The sequence below is a fragment of the Salmo trutta genome, chromosome 3, assembly GCF_901001165.1.
Source record: "Salmo trutta chromosome 3, fSalTru1.1, whole genome shotgun sequence".
NCBI lineage: Eukaryota > Metazoa > Chordata > Actinopteri > Salmoniformes > Salmonidae > Salmo > Salmo trutta.
The window spans coordinates 51,165,814-51,183,541 of record NC_042959.1 but is presented as its reverse complement, the minus strand read 5'-3'; the positions used below and the strand labels follow the sequence as shown (position 1 = coordinate 51,183,541).

Here is a 17,728-nt window from a genome sequence, read left to right as displayed (position 1 = left end):
CCTGTCTGGAGCTGAACACAGCTCTGGTTGGCAAAGTCTTGAAAAGAGGCCATTTTGTACACTTTGTTGTTGTGGTAGTTAAGTTTTTCTCCTCATTTGATAGTAAAGAAATTAACACACAAGTCAGAGTTATACTTAAACTAAATATTTAATCACTTGTTAATAAGGGAGCAGGTCAATACAATGCACACATGTAAAGTGAATAGATTGAGTGCTCTACTATAAGGATGTCTGGTCGACGATTCACGCTCAGATGATTCGTTGAGAGCCCCGAGCCTAAGTACAAAGGTATTTTATAGCCAAGATACACCCCTTTCAACCTACATGACAAACAACAGATATATAGAATGGGTCACAAGGTTAAGATCTGTATGAAAGATACCTATAATACATAGCAGACAGTATCTGCTGTGTCAACAGTTCATTGTATAGAGAGTCTGGACCTCCGACTACAAACTGGAACCATCTCTCCCTGGTATGGTATAGAACAGAAACATGAATTCATGCTCTGGAATGCTCTTTAGGTTTTATCACCCAAAAGACATCATAAATCTCCTGTCAATGTTATCTCCCAGAGGCTCATCCTCAGTAGAACACACACACAATAGTTAAGAACACTCTATTCTGTTGCATAAAACAACCATTTGATGCAATAAACGTATTATAACATAATCTTGCAATTTTTCCACCATATTGTAAAGAGGATATAACACAGCATATATTTGTGAAAAATGACTTTAATTCTTAATTGTAAGCTAAATGTAAGATCTTCTTGTCTTAGTAAAAAACATTTTTGTATCTTCTATGTTCACAGTCAAATGAATGATATCAAGCTAAAGATAAAACTGATTTGCAAGAGGGATGAGATTTCAGAAACATTCACAGATAGTTATTTGACTCCAGTTGCCTCTGCAAACTGGCACCTAACCAGATGTGCAACATTGTAGCAATACTGTAAAGTGATATAGTCGTTCAACATCATTCATGAATCCTTACTCAACCTCCTTCTTAATAGTGCAATACAGCTTTTACTGTTGTTGCTCTGGAGAAGCAGAGTCAAATCAACTCCCTACTATTTCACAAACTGTCAATAACCTACTTACAACTTCTTGTTAAACTTCACATCTTCAAACTTGACTTTAATACCTCCTTCAGTCTCCACCTCCTTTTGCTCCCAAGTCTCCACTTTCCCATTCCTTTGTGCATAGCGGCGGATTCGCACCCCGCCCGTTGTGTGGAGTGGGCATGGGAGACCCCTCGACGCCTCTTTGTAGAGAAGCTGTTTCATGACATTTTGACTGGGTTGAGCTATGCCTGATGGAACCAGAGTATTACCATGGTCTTCCTTTTGGAAGGGGAGTCGGTGAGTTCTTGACCTCAGGCTTTGGCAAGGCTGCTCGCTCCCATCTTGATGGGGAAAGTGACCGCTGTATGGGTTGTGGTTGCAGTGTTGTCTTCACCTCAAACTTCAACTCAGTCTTTGGCAAGGCTGCACGCTCCCATCTCGATGGAGAAGGCGCTGGCACAGGAGCTCGCACTAGCGTCTTGACCTCAGGCTTTGGAGAAGCTGTACGCTCCCATCTCGATGGAGAAGGCGCTCGCACAGGAGCTCGCACTAGCGTCTTGACCTCAGGCTTTGGAGAAGCTGTACGCTCCCATCTCGATGGAGAAGGCGCTCGCACAGGAGCTCGCACTAGCGTCTTGACCTCAGGCTTTGGAGAAGCTGTACGCTCCCATCTCGATGGAGAAGGCGCTCGCACAGGAGCTCGCACTAGCGTCTTGACCTCAGGCTTTGGAGAAGCTGTACGCTCCCATCTCGATGGAGAAGGCGCTCGCACAGGAGCTCGCACTAGCGTCTTGACCTCAGGCTTTGGAGAAGTTATACGCTCCCAACTCGATGGAGAAGTTGCTCTCACAGGAGATCCCACTAGCGTCTTGGCCTCAGACCTTGGTAAAGCATTGCGCTCAAATCTTGATGGAGATGGTGAACGCTGTACAGGAGCTTGAGGACTTAGTGCTGTCTTGACCTCATGCTTTGGAAAAGCTGCACACTCAAATCTCGATGGAGAAAGTGAGTGCTGTACAGGAGCTTGAGGACGTGGCAAGGTGTCTTTTACCTGAGTGTGAGGAAAGGTTGTCAGATGATGTCCTCTATTTTTCTCCTCGGTGTTGCCACCACCGCCATCTACCCCTGCCCGTTGTATCTCCGGCATGATTCCGGCCATGGTGGCTCGCATTGTGGGGTCTCTCTGCACCATCCTACAGACAGCGTTACAGTACTGCTGGCCTTGGAGACTGAGGATCTCATGGATCTTAGCTGGACAGACACTGGGGGTGTACAGCCTGACTCTGGCATAAAGTTCGGCAATGATTTTACCCATAGCCCACACGTCCGAACGCTGATCTCTCTGGCCCCTCCTCTGCAGGACCTCAGGTGGAGAGTAGGCCTCATTGCCCATATCCATGGCAGAATTTAGGCCATTACAGAAGAATTTGGCCAGTCCCATATCAATGATCACAGCTCGGTGAGTGTCATGCTCTACCTGGAAGAGATAATTTGAGAGGGGTGGAGAAATATTGTTTTATATCTAGTCTATTTATTTACAGTGATAATGTGATAGTGATAAACAACAGATGGACAACTGCTTCTAAAGTCTTGCGTCATTAATGACGAACATCAGAACAACAAAAACAACTTTATTGCCTTTCTCACCATGATGTTCTCAGGCTTGAGGTCCTGATGGACGATATCTTTGCTGTGTAGGTGAAGCAGTCCTTCACACATGCCTGTGATGATGTTGGCCTTTATAGATGGAGTCAACTGTGGGGGAACAAAGGCTTTGATTATCAACCGATGAGCTGACTTGCACATATAAATGTTTTAATAATGTTGGGAAGGCCCCCTGAAAATCCTGTAGGTATAGACACTTGTTAAATCAGTTATTTCAGACAAACATTATGCTATGTGAACTTTCATCAACACTGTCGCATGCATGTTTGGTGGCAGCAGTGGGATCCATAGGCAGACCTGTATTTTAGATTTTTGTGATTTGAAGATGGTTGTCTCCAGTTCCTCTCCAAAGATGAACTCCATGGGGATGATCCACTTAGAGTCCTTGAGTGTTGGATTACCCAGAAGCTTCACTATGTTAGGATGAATTGCCTTTCTGGTGTCCCAGGTCACAGAGGGAGTGTGAAAGAAAACAGAGTTATGAGGGGCATTGGACTACAGCAAAACCAAGCACTTCTGTAATGACCTTTTCATCAGCACCCTCATCAACACCATCTCTGATATCATCACCTTTTAGCAACATACCATGATAGCACATTGTCTGTCATACTCACTTGTATACTTGACACTCTCTCTCCAGGTCTCTCCTATTGATTAAGTGTTGTGGCACCTTCTTGATTGCAGCCCAGGTGTCATTGTACTTCTCCCTGTATATCTTCCCAAAGCTGCCAGCAGCAATAGTGCTGGTGGAATACGCCATCTAGGGGGTTTGGTGATGAGTGGGCAGTGAGGTCAAGATCCAATAGAAATGTTAAACATTGTGACCAAAAACAACAAAAGCATTCACCTCTGCATAACATTTGTTATAATACTATTGTTAGGGTAAGTAGCAGTAAGTACACCCTACATAGTCACTTCTCTGAAAGTTACAAAGACAAAGAGAATTCCAAACAGAAAATGATAATGAAGTGGGAGGGAATGGTGTGTATGTTGACTACAAACTAAAGCAAACAGTGCTGAAACTGTAGAACAGAGGAATTCTATGGACAGTTTATCATATAGTAAGGTGGAAATTCTGTTGAAAATCTAACCTGGTATTCTAATCCATACAAAACCAACCAACTCTGAGGCATTCCTAAATCCCTGTTAGCACTATTTATGCCAGCACAGTCAAATGTTGTCAAACTCTACACACAAATAAAAAAGTCACATGCTGTGTTAGTGAGGACTTAGTGCTGTAGGCATAGTATCAATACAGTGCCTTTGGAAAGTATTCAGACCCCTTGACTTTTTCCACATTTTGTTACATTACAGCCTTATTCTAAAATAGATTAAATAAATACAAATCCTCAGCAATCTACACACAATACCCCATAATGACAAAGTGAAAACAGGTTTGGAGAAATCTTGGCAAATGTAGAAAAAATAAATACCTTATTTACATAAGTATTCAGACCCTTTGCTATAAGACTCGAAATTGAGCTCAGGTGCATCCTGTTTTCATCGATCATCCTTGAGATGTTTCTACAACTTGATTGGAGTCCACCTGTGGTAAATTCAATTGATTGGACATGATTTGGAAAGGCACACACCTGGCTATATAAGTCGGCATTGCATGTCAGAGCAAAAACCAAGCCATGGGAGACTAGTCAGGATCGAGGGAAAGATGAACAGAGCAAAGTAAAGAGAGATCCTTGATGAAAACCTACTCCAGAGCACTAAGGACCTCAGACTGGGGTGAAGGTTTACTTTCCAACAGAACAATGACCCTAAGCACGCAGCCAAGACAACGCAGGAGTGGCTTCGGGACAACTTTCTGAATGTCCTTGAGTGGTCCAGCCAGAACCCAGACTTGAACCTGATCGAACATCTCTGGAGAGACCTAAAAATAGCTGTGCAGCAACGCTCTGCATACAACCTGACAGAGCTTGAGAGGATCTGCAGAGAAGAATGGGAGAAACTCCCCAAATACAGGTGTGCCAAGCTTGTAGCTTCATACCCAAGAATACTCGAGGCTGTAATCGCTGCCAAACAAGCTTTAACAAAGTACTGACTAAAGGGTCTGAATACTTACACTACCGTTCATAATGTTGGGGTCACTTAGAAATGTCCTTGTTTTCGAAAGAAAAGCAGATTTTTTTTGTCCATTAAAATAACATTAAATTAACCAGAAACACAGTGTAGACATTGTTAATGTTGTAAATGACTATTGTAGCTGGAAACAGCTGATTTTCTATGGAATATCTACAGAGGCCCATTATCAGCAACCATCACTCCTGTGTTCCAATGGCACCTTGTTAGCTAATCCAAGTTTATCATTTTAAAAGGCTAACTGATCATTACAAAACCCTTTTGCAATTATGTTAGCATAGCTGAAAACTGTTGTCCTGATTAAAGAAGCAATAAAACTGGCCTTCTTTAGACTAGTTGAGCATCTGGAGCATCAGTATTTGTGGGTTCGATTACAGGCTCAAAATGTCCAGAAACAAATAACTTTCTTCTGAAACTCGTCAGTTTTTCCTTGAACATAGAAATGAAGGGTATTCCATACGAGAAATTGCCAAGAAACTGAAGATCTCGTACAACGCTGTGTACTACTCCCTTCACAGAACAGCGCAAACTGGCTCTAACCAGAATAAAAAGAGGAGTGGGAGGCCCCGGTGCACAACTGAGCAAGAGGACAAGTACATTAGAGTGTCTAGTTTGAGAAACAGACGCTTCAAATGTCCCCAACTAGCAGCTTCATTAAATAGTACCCGCAAAACACCAGTCTCAACGTCAACAGCGAAGAAGCGACTCCGGGATGCTGGCCTTCTAGGCAGAGTTCCTCTGTCCACTGTCTGTGTTCTTTTGCCCAATCTTAATCTTTTCTTTTTATTGGCCAGTCTGAGATATGGCTTTTTCTTTGCAACACTGCCTATTAGACACAGAGACACAGCAAGAAAAAGCAATAGGAATTCGAAATGTAAAAGTCTGAGATAATGTATAGGAGCAAAGCTGTCTGAGGGACAGACGAGGTAGATTCATTTTATATACAAAAGCATGTGGACACCCATTCAAATGAGTGGATTTGGCTATTTCAGCTACACCTTTGCTGACAGGTGTATAAAATCGAGCAGACAGCCACGCAATCTCCATAGACAAACATTGACAGTAGAATGGCCTTACTGAAGAGCTCAGTGACTTTCAATGTGGCACCATCATAGTCAGTTTGTCAAATTTCTGCCATGCTAGAGCTGTCCCGGTCAACTTTAAGTGCTGATATTGTGAAGTGGAAATGGAGCAAAAACAGCTCAGCTGCAATGTGGTCGGTCATACAATCTCACATAACGGGACCGGCGAGTGCTGAAATGCGTAGCATGTAAAAGAAAAAGTCTGTCCTTGGTTGCAACACTCACTACAGAGTTCCAAACTTCATCTCGAAGCAACGTCAGCACAACTATTTGTAGGGAGCTTCATAAATTGGGTTTCCATGGCCAAGCAGCCACACACGTCTAAGATCATCATGTGCAATGCCAAGCACTGGCCGGAGTGGTGTAAAGCTCCCGCCATTGGACTCCGGAGCAGTGGAAACGAATTCTCTGGAGTGATGATTCACACTTTACTATCTGGCAGTCCGACGGACAAATCTGGGTATGGTAGATGCCAGGAGAATGCTACTTGCCCGAATGCATAGTGCCAAATTTAATGTTTGATCAAATCAAATCGTATTTGTCACGTGCCGAATACAACAGTGAAATGCTTACTTACGAGCCCCTAACCGACAGTGCAGCTTCAAAAAATATGGATAAGAATAAGAGATAAAAGTAACAAGTAATTAAAGAGGAGCAGTAAAAAATAACAATATATACAGGGGGGTGCCAGTACAGAGTCAATGTGCAGGGGCACCGGTTAGTTGAGGTAATATGTACACGTAGGTAGAGTTAATTAAAGTGACTATGCATAGATGACAACAGAGAGTGGCAGTGGTGTGGAGAGGGGAGGGCAATGTGAATAGTCTGTGTAGCCATTTGACTAGATGTTCAGGAGTCTTATGGCTTGGGGGTAGACACTGTTTAGAAGCCTCTTGGACCTAGATTTGGCACTCCGGTACCACTGCCGTGTGGTAGCAGAGAGAACAGTCTATGACTAGGGTGGCTGGAGTCTTTGAGAATTTTCAGGGCCTTCCTCTGACACCGCCTGGTATAGAGGTCCTGGATGGCAGGAAGGATAGGATAGAATTATGGTCAGATTTGCCAAATGGAGGGAGAGGGAGAGCTTTGTATGCATCTCTGTGTGTGGAGTAAAGGTGGTCTAGAGTTATTTTCCTTTTTGTTGCACATTTAACATGTTGATAGAAATTAGGTTAAACTGATTTAAGTTACCCTGCATTAAAGTCCGCAGCCACTAGGAGCGCCGCCTCTGGGTGAGCGTTTTCTTGTTTGCTTATGGCGGAATACAGCTCATTCAATGCTATCTTGGTGCCAGCCTCTGACTGTGGTGGTATGTAAACAGCTACAAAGAATATAGATGAAAACTCTCTCGGTAGGTAATGTGGTCTGCAGCTTATCATGATGGAGGAGGAATAATGCTCTGGGGCTGTTTTTCATGGTTCGGGCTAGGCCTTTTAGTTCCAGTGAAGGGAAATCTTAACACTACAGCATACAATGACATTCTAGAGGATTTTTGGGGAAGGCCCTTTCCTGTTTCAGCATGACAATGCCCCTGTGTACAAAGCACGGTCCATACAGAAATGGTTTGTCGAGACCGGTGTGGAAGAATTTCACTGGCCTACACAGATCCCTCAACCCCATCGAACACTTTTGGGTTGAATTGGAACGCCGACTGTGAACCAGGCCTAATCGCCCAACCTCAGTGCCCGACCTCACTAATGCTCTCGTGGCTGAATGGCAGCAAGTCCCCGCAGCAATGTTTCAACATCTAGTGGAAAGCCTTCCCAGAAGAGTGGAGGCTGTTATAGCAGCAAAGGGGGGACTAACTCCATGTTAATGCCCATGATTTTGGAATGAGATGTTCTACGAGCAGGTGTCCACATACTTTTGATCATGTTGTGTACCTTTCAGTGACCATTTGTGGCCTGCCATCAGATATAATGTGGCCCCTACTTCTGTTCTCAACACTACAATGGTTTTAAAAGATTTCATGTTGGGAATGACAACATATTACAATAATGAATTCAGAGCTTATGCTACAGTATTCAAACAAAGAGATAATTGTTCAACTATGAGCATGCAGAATATGAAAATGCCATTTATTTCCCGCAATGTGCAGTTTTCCTAACGTTGGCTTTACAGAAATGGCCAGATTTGGCAAATTACATTGACACCTCTAAAATAGAGCAATAACTTGTTCAACCCTCTTTACCTGACATACATTTCATTCAGTGGAGGCTGCTGATGGGAAGACGACTCATAATAATGGCTTGAACGGAGTGAATGGAATGACATGTGTTAGATGTACAACCATGTGTTTGATGTACTTGATACCCTTCCCCAATTCCACTCCAGCCATTACCACGAACCTGTCCTCCCCAATTAAGGTGCCACCAACCTGAGTTAATTGGATACTGATACAACACACAAAATCTCCTTTGTTCTATTTTACAAAAGAAAAGTTGATTAACTTCATGCTTGTTATACATGGGAAGTTAATGAAATACAGTTTGTATAATCTTAAAGGCAGTGTAGAACCTATTTCTCATTGCCAGAAATGCATATTAAAGCACCCCCAAAAAAACATTCCCAAATTACAAACTCTTACGTCAACTATTCAAATATTGTAATGCTGTTCGAAAAGTTGTGTTTGAGGTTTTCTCCAAATCAGCTCTAACTTCGGAAACAATCCTACAAAGCCTTGTGGTCAGCGTCTCATGGTGAAAAAAACACTTCTAAAAGTGGAATAAGTTTGGGCGAATTGGCCGTCTACTCGTAAAACCGCGGGGCACATTTCATTCCTGAGGACTTCCACAGACGTCAACAATGGAAGGAGGAATTAAGCAAGAAGTTGCATCTCAAAGTGGATGCTGTCCCAATGTGGCTTTTAAAGCATCTAAAACAGCCAGCAGCACCAGCAAAGACCATGAGCATTATCACTGGTGTGGAAGTGAACTGGGGAAATGAAAGATCTAGCTCGCTATCTCTATGCTAATGTTAGCTAACTCTAGAGCTACCACATTTAGCTCACGTCTTTCATCTAAATAACACTCATAAAACGAACCAAGTGTAAACATGTCTGCCAGCTTTTCATGCTGTCATAGATAATACAAGCATATGGGAAAGAGTAGTTTTCAAGTGTGGGCTGCGCGTTGCGGTAATTCAGTCATTCTGTGGCTCTGAGGGAATTTTCTATATGGCCTAGCTGCCAAAATAAGTGGGCTAGATTTTGTTTGTGTAAATGTTGATAACATTTACTGAACAAAAATATAAAAATGGAACAATTTCAAATATTGTATTGAGTTACAGTTCATATAAGGAAATCAGTCAATTAAAAGAAATTCATTAGCCCATAATCTATGGATTTCACATGACTGGGCAGAAGTGCAGCCATGGATGGCCATGGGAGGGCATAGGCCCTCTGTCGTGTCGTTACTATCAACAATGCGATGACGATTATTTTATAAAATCAATTAACTATGTTTAATTATTACGATGATTAAATTAATCATGCAACAATTAACTCATTAGCAATCTTGGGGCACCACGGAAAAAGTTTTAAATGAGTTACCGTTTCCCGAATTCACTCAATATCAGAATATACCGTTATTCATCTTAGTCAGCCATTAATTATGATTTACCTCCATCAGTCTCATTCTGAATGTCGCAAAACTCTTGGATATCTGCACAAACCCTAGCATAAATGATGAATCAGCGATATACTAATTGTCTTAATTATTTATTTACTAACTAAATATCCACACAGAATTACATAAACACACAAACAGGATAGCTTACACATTGATTACGACACAATGCAATGAAAGTCCCTAGTAGACTAACCAGATATGGCTTGTTACAAAAATTAAAAGGGAGGGGCATGTAAGAAAGAGCGGGAGAAGAGAAAAAGGACTTCACCACCGTACATACAGCTGATAACTGCTGTTCCATTACTTTTGGGATAATGTCTGTGCTCACGTGGGCGTGGTTACTGACTGGATAAACTTAACATGAAAAAACATTTTCTCATTTAGAAGGCCAAGATCACATTTCATCTTCTCACAAATAGTTTCATATTTAATCCTATAAATTATACAACTGGGAAATATACACATTCAGAGATACAGTTATGTTGTTATACTGTCTTTAGTTACATCACAAATTCGTAACACATTCGACATGATTGTTCTTTAAGTACCCACAGACCATTCCAACTATTTGGATGACATAAATATTGTTTCATTATGCAATATGGGGGAGAGAGAGGGGGAGAGAGGGCACTGTAGAGCGGACCCACTCTAACCTGATCCTTCAGATCTTCATAGGAGAGTCATGACACCACCGACTTGGCAGCCAGGCCCACCCAATGGGGAACCAGGCTCAGCCAACTAGAATGGGTTTTAACCCATTCTATCCCACAGGTGAAGAAGCCAGATGTGGAGGTCCTAGGCTGGCGTGTTTACATATATTCTGAGCTTGTGAGGCCAGTTGGACTTACTGGCAAATTCTCAAAAATGATGTCGGAGGCAGCTTATGGTAGAGAAATAAAAATAAAATTATCTGGCAACAGCTCTGGTGAACATTCCTACAGTGCCAATTACACGCTCCTCAAAACTTGAGACATCTGTGGCATTGTGTTGTGGGACAAAACTACACATTTTAAAGTGGGTTTTATTGTCCCAGCACAAGTTGTACCTGTGTTACGTTCGTTGTTGGAAGGATTGGACCAAGGTGCAGCGTGGTAGGCGTACATCTTTCTTTATTAAAATGAACACCACAAACAAAACAAACGAAATGTAACGTTCAGTAGGGCTACACAGCACAGTACCAAAAACAAGATCCCACAAACTAAAGGTGGAAAAAAAGGCTGCCTAAGTATGATCCCCAATCAGAGACAACGATAGACAGCTGCCTCTGATTGAGAACCATACCCGGCCAACAAAGAAATAGAAAACATAGATTGCCCACCCTAGTCACACCCTGACCTAACCAAATAGAGAATAAAAGGGATCTCTGAGGTCAGGGCGTGACAACCTGTGTAATGATCATGCTGTTTAATCAGCTTCTTGATATGCCACACCTGTCAGGTGGATGGATGATCTAGGCAAAGGAGAAATGCTTAATAAATAAGCTTTTTGTGCTTATGGAAGAAAAGAAATTCAGCTCATGAAACATGGGACCAACACTTTACATGTTGTGTTTACATTTTTGTTCAGTGGTAGCTAAGTTTGTCACTGGTATGGGCTAGTAAATATCCTAAACCTAGCCAGCTAGACAGTGTTATCCGCATTCTAAAACTGGGGAGAGAGGGAGGAGAGAATTCACTTTCTGTTTCGTCTGCTGTTGGCTTCATAGCGTTCACGCAAATGATTTTACACATGTTATTGCTGAAATAAGATTGTAATTGTGTCAATATGTTGTGAATATTTTTGGTGCGCACCAGTTTACCATGTACAGTAGGCTACAGGCAATATGTTCCTCTACTGTGTGAGTCATACAAATTACAATCTTGCACTCGGGGCTTTCCAGCAGTCTTACTGGTTTTTATATGCGAGTTGCATAAACTGTAAACTAATAAATAATTGTTCAAGTTAGAACCCATTGATTTTAGTTAAACTAATATACAGCACCAACTACATTAATGTCAGATAAGGTCCATTATCTGCTACATGGACTTTAAGATCAAATCCCATTAAATTATCCTTATCTCTGTCAGTTTAGTTCAGTTTAGTTCAGGTATGGCTGCTGTCTTGCTGTGTCAGGTGTAAACATAAAATAACACAGCTGGGTGTTTTTTTTACCACTCCTCTGTCCGACCACTAAAGTAATCATGCCCCTTTCTCGGGAAATGACAGAGAATATGGTCAGTCTGTCATACACAGAGAAAGTGTGCGAGGCATATACTATTGTTGCAGTGGCAATTTTAGCATGTAAATCTTGGTGGGGCAAACTCCCAAAACTTATTTTAGATGGATGCCAGCAAAGCCACTACACAACTAAACAATACATTAATTGGACTATAACGGTGACAAATGGTGCCCACAAACTGTTAGGGCCTACATAAAGCTGTCTCAACAGCGGAGTCCCAACTGCAGTCCCAACACCTTACCACCGCTACACATGAATATCAGCGGAGCCTTGACTGGCAGAGAAACAGTTAATTCAACCTCATTCACTGCCTTTTAAAAAACATAGATGATATGGATGACTTGCTTAAACAAATATGGTTTCTACTGACAATTGAGATGTACAAGCTATGGCATAAGGGGACGACGAGTGGATAAGAGGCAGTCCGTAATTTCGAGCTAGGACGGACGTTGTCAATATAACTATTAGTTCAGCACTTTTGAAATGTACAGTGCCAGATTTCAGAACATGGGCTGTTCCTACAGTATTCTCCCTGTACACCAAGTCAAAACCGTAGGATAAATAAAGGGGGCATATAAGCAGACAATGAAAGCTCTCACAATATTCAATGATAACATTTACCAAAAACAGGTTAAAGGCTACACGCACCACCAAGTCAGAACATTAGGCTAAATTATGAGGGGGAACAGGGATCAAATTATTAGAGTGAGGCATATGGGCTACTAACAGCTTACTACACAACATACACTTAGTATTACTTTATTAGCTACAGTATACATATCTCCCTGGCATATAACATAATTTATGCAGCAGCATACAAGACATTTTTGGATTTACGTTGTTGTGCTCACTTGAACAGGAAGATGGCACGGCGGTCCTTCGTCGGTATATTTTGTCATAAACTTTGTCATCAAAGTCTGGCATTCTATCGATTTATGGTGCTTTCAAGACAACTGGGAACAAAAAAAAAGGTTGAATCATGGCGTTAGTGATCTTCAGGTCGGAGCTTGAGTTCCCGACTTGGAAATCCGAGTTGGATGACCGTTCAAAACTAATTTTCTCAGTCGGAGCTCATTTTTTTCAGAGTTCCCAGTTGTCTTGAACTCACTGAAGTATGAGATTTCCCAGTTCCGATTTTCCAGTTGTTTTGAACGTGGCTGAATTGACAGCATGTCCAATGTTGAATGTTTATCCTTTTAATCTTGGAAAAGAAACCATTAAACCCAGACTTGGACCACACATCCACTCCACTGAATAGAAGGCTAGTGATTGCTTTGCAAATGCTTGCAGTTAGCCACTGATTCCTTCCAAACCACTCCATGTTGAATTTGCGATTTCCAACTTGTTGTGTAATGGCCGATTTGCACCGATACGTTTTATCTATAATTTCTCTTCATAATTGATACATAGTGATGACTGCTAGCTTTGAAAGTATGATGTTGACATGATCAGTCGAACGCTACTGTAGATATAATGGGATTTGATGTAATTTTATCTGTGGCCAATGACATTAGAATATTTTGAAGATAAATACACAACGCAAAGGATGAGAGGACTAAAAACTAGAGTACTAATGGTCAATAGGGAATTGTAAATAGGAGTTGGGTTTCAGTTCAACAGCTGTTTAGAATCTATGGAATGCCACTCCTGAACTCAGAGCGATATGTTCTGTACATTGAGTCTGGGGCAGGATACTTGTTATTTGGCTATTATCCCAGTTGTACTGCAAGGACTTCTGATTGGGGGGGGGGGGGTATAAATGGCATCCTATTCCTTTGTTCTGTGGAGAAAAGCTGAGACTGAACATCTATTTCTCAACATTTTTTTTACCTTTATTTAACTAGGCAAGTCAGTTAAGAACAAATTCTTATTTTCAATGACGGCCTAGAAACAGTGGGTTTACTGCCTTGTTCAGGGGCAGAACGACAGATTTTTACCTTGTCGGCTCGAGAATTCGATCGTGCAACCTTTCAGTTACAAGTCCAACGCTCTAATCAGTAGGCTACCTGCCACGCCACATAACATCTATGATTTGTCCTTCTCAAATAAACCTATTTTTCTCCCCCTGATTTGCTTTGGAGTTTGTGTTATTGAAGAATAACATCAACTGCTAACAACCTTGAGCCTTCTTGGATGGCCACTTCTAATATAACTCTATGGCAGCACCCAAGGGGCTTGAATTTTCGAGTTCTCCCCGTAGATTTGACAGAACACTGAGCCAATCACGACGCAACTAGAGGACATTACCAACCCGTACTCGTCTTATTTTCCGCTAGCTGCCCCACCACCACAGAAAACACTGAGCTAAGCTGAAACACCTGCATTTTGGAGCTGCCTTACTCAAGAAAGCAAAAAAGAGACCATGTTTGTATGCGGCTTTATTAACTCAAGTGATTTTTTTTTACATTGTTTGCAAACTGATATGTGACATGTATTAATGCCAAAATAACATGCAAAACAGGTCATTTTGATAAACAGGTGGGGCTCAAAACAGATGGGGCTCTGCGGTAAGTACACCCTACAAAGTCAATTATCTCAAAGTTACAAAGACAAAGAGAGAATTCCAAATAGAAAATGATAATGAAGTGGATGAGAAGGGTGTGTCTGTTGACTACAAACTAAAGCAAACAGTGTTGCAACTGTAGAACAGGAATTACACATACAGTTTCTCACATAGTAAGGTGGACATTCTGTTGAAAATCTAACCTGTTATTCTAAACCATTCAAAACCAAGCAACTCTGATTGAGGAATTCCCAGATCCCTGATAGCACAGTCAAATGTTGTCAAACTACAAAGGTACAAAAAAGTCACATGCTGTGTTGTAAGTCAACCATTTGTCATTCATTGGCATAGTATCAATATAGATTAGACACAGAGACACAGATCGATACAGAGCAATAGTCACAGCAAGAAAAAGCAAGAGTAGGAATTCGAAATGTAAAAGTCAGAGATGATGAATAGGAGCAAAGCTGTCTGAGGGACAGACATTAGTATATCAAGAGAGGTAGATACCTTTCAGTGACCATTCGTGGCCTGCCATCAGATATAATGTGTCCCCTAGTTCCCAATACTACAATTATTTGAAAATATTTGATGTTGGGAATGACGACACATTACAATAATACATTCAGAGCTCATACTATTCCAACAAAGAGGAAATTGCTAAACGTTAAGCATGTAAATACGCAGAATTTGAAAATGTCCTTTTTTCCCAAAGCAATGTGCAGCTCTCTTGACATTGGCTTTACAGAAATGGCCACATTTGGAAAATTACGTTGACACCTCTAGAATAGAGCAATAACATTTTCAATCCTCTTTACAGTACATACATCTAATTGGATACTGATACAACAGTGTCACGACTTCCGCCGAAGTCGGCCCCTCTCCTTGTTAGGGCGGCGTTCGGCGGTCGACGTCACCGGCTTACTAGTCACCACCGATCCATGTATCCCTGTTAGTTTTGTTTTGTCTTAATTATACACACCTGTTTTCAATTCCCTTATTATGTTCCTTATTTAACCCTCTGGCTTCCCTTTCTGTTTTGTCCGTGAATGTTTCGTGTCAGTGGTTGTTGGAGGTGTTTCTCCTAACCCTGTTGTTTTGCTGTTGGAGATTTTTGATTGTGTTTTTTTGAGTAAACAAGACTGTTTGCACTCATACCTGTGTCCTGCGCCTGACTCCGCTACGTCTCCAAACAAAAATCGTTACAAACAGACAAAATCTCCTTTGTTCTATTTTACAAAAGAAAAGTTGATTAACTTCATGCGTGTTATAAGTAGGAAGTTAATCAAATACAGTTAGTATAATCTTAAAGGCAGTGTAACACCTATTTCTCAATGCCAGAAATGCATATATGAGTCACTTAAAGCACCCCCCAAAAAAACATTCCCAAATTACAAACTCTAAAATCAATTGTTCAAATATTGTAATGCTGTTCTAAAAGTTGTGTTTGTTATCCAAATCTGCTCTAACTTTGGAAACAATCCTACAACGCCCTGTGGTCAGCGTTACACAGTCAATGAAAAACTTATACAAAGTGGGATTCAAAATAAGGCAGGTGAATTGGGCATCCACCCGTCTATCTGCGGGGCACATTTCATTATTGAGAAGCTACCACATTTAGCTCACGTCTTCCATCTAAATATGGGAAAAAGTTGTTTTCAAGGTGTTTGTGGGGGACGCGGCTATTTCTTTCTAACTGCCAAAATAAGTGAGCTAGATTTTGTTTGTGTACTGCCATATGTCGATAACATAGATAAGTTTGTCACTGGTATGGGCTAGTAAATATCTGAAACTTAGACAGTGATAGCCGCAAGCTAAAACTTGGGAGAGATGGAGGAGAGAATTCACTTTCTGTTTTATCTGCTGCTGGCTTGCTAATGTTGACTCAAATATGGTTTCCCACATGTTATTGATGAAATTAGATTTTTATTATATAAAGATCGTAATTGTATTATGTTGTGAATATTTTAGGAAAATCCTCAGTCGTTTTCCATATTTGCCAATTGGTACGTAGCAGGTTACCATGTACAGTAGGGCTACAGGCAATATGTTCCTCCAATGTGTGAGTCATAGAAATTACAATCTTGCGTTTGGGGCTTTCCAGCAGTCTGTGGTTTCTATATGCTTGGTGTATAAATTGTACAATTGTAAGCTAACAAACAATGTTTCTAGTTTAAACCCATGTAGCTATATTAGTTAAATTAATATACAGCACCAGATGTCCATTATCTGTTACCTGGACTTTAAGATCAAATTCTATTAAAATATCCTTACCTCAACCTCTGTCAGTTTAGTTCAGGACCGGCTGCTGTCTTGGTGCGTCAGGTTTAAACATAAGAGAATACAGCTGTCGGTGTTTTTTACGTCTCCTCTGCCCTACCCCTAAAGTGGTCATGCCCCTTTCTTTGGAAATGACAGAGAATGTGGTCTGTCATACATAGAGAATGTGTGCCAGGCGCATGTTCGTATAGGATGCATGGGGAGTGAGTACATCTGTTTTGTACCGACAAAACTGTGGTTATATGCAGAAGCCAGACAACAAAGTTCAAATTTAGCCTCTATAATCGATAAATCGAGTGGCGCAGCGGTCTAAGGCGCTGCATCTCAGTGCTAAAGATGTCACTACAGACACCCTGGTTAGAATCCAGGCTTTATAACAACCGGCTGTGATTGGGAGTCCCATAGGTCGGTGCACAATTGGCCCAGTGTCGTCCGGGTTTGGCTGGTGTAGGCCGTCATTGTAAATACGAATTTGTTCTTAACTGACATGCCTAGTTAAATAAAGGTTCAATTAAAAAATTAATTATAATAATTCTCCAACAGCAAAAGACAAGGAGCAAATGAGAGCAATGAACAGCTAAAGGATATCCAGGAAAACATAGCTAAAATGCTCTCAATGCTCACCAAAACAATGGTGGTTATTGGTGAGAGTGGAGAAGGGCTCTATCAAGGGGTTTGTAATGGGGTGACTGGGAGGGCATCAGACACTTCTCTGAGGTGTGTGTGTGTGTGTGTGGAGCCTCCACTCATCTCACTTCAGTCTCTCGGTGGACCCACTCTCCCCTAGTAGACCCTCACCAGCCACTATATTTTAAATAAACTTACAAGGTAATGCAAGCTGACCACAAAACTTAAGTGGCAGTTTTTCTCCAATGTACAGTGCATTTGGGAAGTATTCAGACCCCTTGACTTTTCCCAAATTATGTTAAATTACAGCCTTATTCTAAAATTGATTAAATCGTTTTTCCCCCTCATCAATCTACACACAATACCCCATAATGACAAAGCAAAAACAGGCTTTTAGACTTTTTTTCAGATGTAGTAAAAATGTAAAAATGAAATCACATTTAAATAAGTATTCAGACCCTTTACTCAGTACTTTGTAGAAGCACCTCTGGCAGCGATTACAGCCTCGAGTCTTCTTGGGTATGACGCTACAAGCTTGGCACACCTGTATTTGGAAAGTTTTTCCAA

The 17,728-nt window shown here is 41.3% G+C and overlaps 1 protein-coding gene across 1 annotated transcript; it reads right to left on the bottom strand.

The window, feature by feature from the left end:
* Window positions 1-719: 719 nt before the first annotated feature.
* Window positions 720-16,583, bottom strand: LOC115177482 (serine/threonine-protein kinase Nek8). Its single transcript, XM_029738296.1, has 5 exons — window positions 16,529-16,583; window positions 3,346-3,491; window positions 3,029-3,167; window positions 2,714-2,821; window positions 720-2,543 (listed from the first exon to the last, which is right to left on the bottom strand). Exons 2-5 carry the CDS (start codon window positions 3,489-3,491, stop codon window positions 1,332-1,334), a joined length of 1,605 nt encoding a protein of 534 aa, XP_029594156.1. The 5' UTR covers window positions 16,529-16,583; the 3' UTR covers window positions 720-1,331.
* Window positions 16,584-17,728: the final 1,145 nt, after the last annotated feature.

Bases quoted from the DNA above. Each gene is read 5' to 3' on its own strand.
- LOC115177482 (XM_029738296.1), bottom strand. From the start codon at position 3,491: ATGGCGTATTCCACCAGCACTATTGCTGCTGGCAGCTTTGGGAAGATA. The intron at 3,168-3,345 runs GTGAGTATGACA...CTGGGACACCAG, and splicing joins AGAGAGTGTCAAGTATACAA to AAAGGCAATTCATCCTAACA. The intron at 2,544-2,713 runs GTGAGAAAGGCA...TATCTCTTCCAG, and splicing joins TCAAGCCTGAGAACATCATG to GTAGAGCATGACACTCACCG.